At 34.8% G+C, this 2806-nt stretch overlaps 1 protein-coding gene across 1 annotated transcript in view; it reads right to left on the bottom strand.

Moving 5' to 3' along the window:
- MOV10L1 (Mov10 like RISC complex RNA helicase 1) overlaps positions 1-2806 on the bottom strand; it is a 36540-nt gene that overhangs the window by 10189 nt on the left and 23545 nt on the right. Inside the window, exons 17-22 of the mRNA XM_031552123.1 lie at positions 2721-2763; positions 2422-2600; positions 1781-1927; positions 1288-1409; positions 445-544; positions 75-239 (exon numbers count right to left, since the gene is read on the bottom strand). Of these exons, the coding sequence (XP_031407983.1) occupies positions 75-239; positions 445-544; positions 1288-1409; positions 1781-1927; positions 2422-2600; positions 2721-2763 (756 nt within the window). The remainder of the gene's footprint in view (positions 1-74; positions 240-444; positions 545-1287; positions 1410-1780; positions 1928-2421; positions 2601-2720; positions 2764-2806) is intronic.

Here is a 2806-nt window from a genome sequence, read left to right as displayed (position 1 = left end):
CTAAGTAAATATCAGCAAACATAGTTTATCATTCTTTATCTGAAAAAAAAGTAAAATAATTTAATTTTACTCACCAACAAAGGGTTATACGATCCATCAGCGCTAAAAGCATCCTCATCTCTCAGGTACATATCTCTTGATATCAGCCTTTCCAGCAAGGATATATTTAATCCAAATGCCACTGCAATTCTAGATTTTATTAGAGGCCCTAACTGCTTTGGATCTCCAACCAGAACTATCTGTGTATTTAAAAAAACAATTTTGTTAAAGTGTGGAAAATGAAAACTGTTCAAAATCTATAACTGACTTAATTGTACGTTTGTGAGGTTTATTACATGCACTCAGAACTTCATAGTCATTATCAGGAATGGCAGCTTACATCTTGCATCATTCACATTGCTAATAAACTTTTTTCCTCTCGAAAGATGATGCTTAGACAACTACCTGACCATTAACTTCTGAAATTAATCCAATAGGAATTAGGCTTTCTGGTTCACTTGCTTGCCCAGCCTCATCCAAAATCACATGTGTGAAGTGTCCAAGCCTAGAATTAAATAACAGGAACTCAGAACTGGGCATTTTTCCCCCCCAGATAAGTTAATTCTGCCACCCCGTGGCTGATCTGAGCAATTCTGTACACATCTTTGTCAAGCACCCCAGGCACCTCCACAAATACATCAAAGGCTGAAAATACATCAAAAGGCAGAAGGCAGTCACTGTGTTTTTCCTTCTAATTCTTCATCTGGGAGTTCTCCTATATGCTCACATATATACAACCAATGCTTACCTTAATTATAACTTTATATATAGTATGGTTAAGACATTTGGAAAAATTTTCCTTGTTCTCAAATACCTCCAACTATTTCATTTGAATAATGCACTTGGTTTAGCAAAGACAACTGCTAGCCTTTATTTCTTTAAAACAACTCTTAAATCAGTTAGGGAGACGCTCTTAAGAGCGTCCTTTTAGAAAGCTGAAAGCAAAACCAGAAGAATCTTTACTTAACAGCACTTTACATGGTGGCTCTTTACAACTAATGAAGATTTTATTTAAAAAACTAAGTACAGTATGATTTTTAATGGAACTCCTAAATGCTTTTAAGACAACACGTCTGTAAACAGCAACGTCACAACTAAGGCTCCCACTGCCTGTGGTGGAAGAACAACTGTGTCAAGACGCTTTCTTAAACTTACTCTGAAGAAATTCTCAGCTGAAACATTATTAAGAACAAGAGGTTTGCCAGGAAGCCAGATATCTCAACAATACTCCTGTTTGCAGTACTGTACCTGGTTCCTGTTTGATAGAACATTCCCGCACTACAGCAAGTGGTAATTATTATCCTGAACCACACTGCTTTCCAAATATCATCACCATCCTTGCAATAAGGTTTCACCATGTCATCAATTTGCTGTAGGAACAAAACAATATACTTAGCAAAATACCACTGCAGATGTTTTTATTTGAATAATTAAAAAAAACTCATCAAAAACACTATTTGGAAGTGAAACAAAATGTTTAGACTTAAATTCATGCACTGAAATGGATTCTTGGTTGAATGTGACTGAAGAAGATATATGCATTCTCCTCATCCATCAAGACTGTAGATATGTTTCATACACAAATATTTTTCAGTTCACCTTCCGGAAAAGTTAGATTAGTTATTACTTTCCTAGCCAAGTTCTCAGCAGCCTAATAAATATTGACAGTTGCATTAATAAATCAGTATTTTCAGATTAAAATATTAAAAAGGAAATAGTACCAGTTATCTGTAGCATTTACCTCTGCGGATCTGCAGGTAGCATTGACTCGGACCATAGCTCCTGGTTTTAATAGATTGCTTTGATGCAGCCGCAAGCAAATCAGGTCTGTTGCAGCATTTGATGGCGCACAAACCAAGATTCGACTATCTGGTAAAGTAAAATGTATCTACATTCAAAAAGACGGACATCACAAAAAGAAAAGGTTATTTGGAAAAGTAGCAACAGCTCAAACATATATCCATTTTATTTCACTGAATACAGAATCCAGATTGTCATCATCCATCCTTTTGCAATTCAAGAACACTACTCCTGACATCCATGATTTAAGTGTTCTCAAGCTGAGTACACTCAGAGCAGAACTGCTGCATGGTTATGACATTAATGCATACTCTGCTTCAAGAATCTATTATGCAGTACTAGAATCACAAGTTAGATAATATTCACTAAAGCCTTAAGATATAAAAATAAACCATTCTGGATTTTTTTTTCAAATTCATACTAATTTCATCATTCTGAATAGCTCAGTGAAAAGGCTTATGAAGAATATTGCCAAATCTTGCTTAGGAAAAAAAAAAAAAGAAGTGATGGTACTCACAGATTCACCTTAAGTGTTCTAACACTGAAAAGATTAGAGACTATCCATTTATCATCCACCATTACCTGCAAAATAGCTTCAACTACTGTTATCGTTTTTCCAGTTCCTGGTGGTCCAAAGAGAATATAAGGTGTTGGACGACATTCACCACTCAGTATCCTTTTCACTGCCAGTTTCTGCTGCTTGTTAAGCATAGGATTGAAAAATTCACCAGCTCTCCATTTAATTTTCTCAGTTTCTTCAACTATGATCAAGATAAGTACATATTAAAATTGCAAAAATATTTTTAAGCATATACAGATTAAAGCAACTGCAATTCATATTACGCCTTAATTTATTTTTTTCCATTTTCCTAGAACAGCACAGAGAAAAGAAAACATCAATAATTCAGAAGTATACTGGATCTCCTAAAAAATTAATGGACAAAAAAGGATCATCATTATCTACTTA

This window comes from Meleagris gallopavo, chromosome 1 (genome assembly GCF_000146605.3).
Source record: "Meleagris gallopavo isolate NT-WF06-2002-E0010 breed Aviagen turkey brand Nicholas breeding stock chromosome 1, Turkey_5.1, whole genome shotgun sequence".
Taxonomy (NCBI): domain Eukaryota; kingdom Metazoa; phylum Chordata; class Aves; order Galliformes; family Phasianidae; genus Meleagris; species Meleagris gallopavo.
The sequence above is the reverse complement of the archived record's forward strand: the minus strand, read 5'-3'. Positions and strand labels throughout refer to the sequence as shown.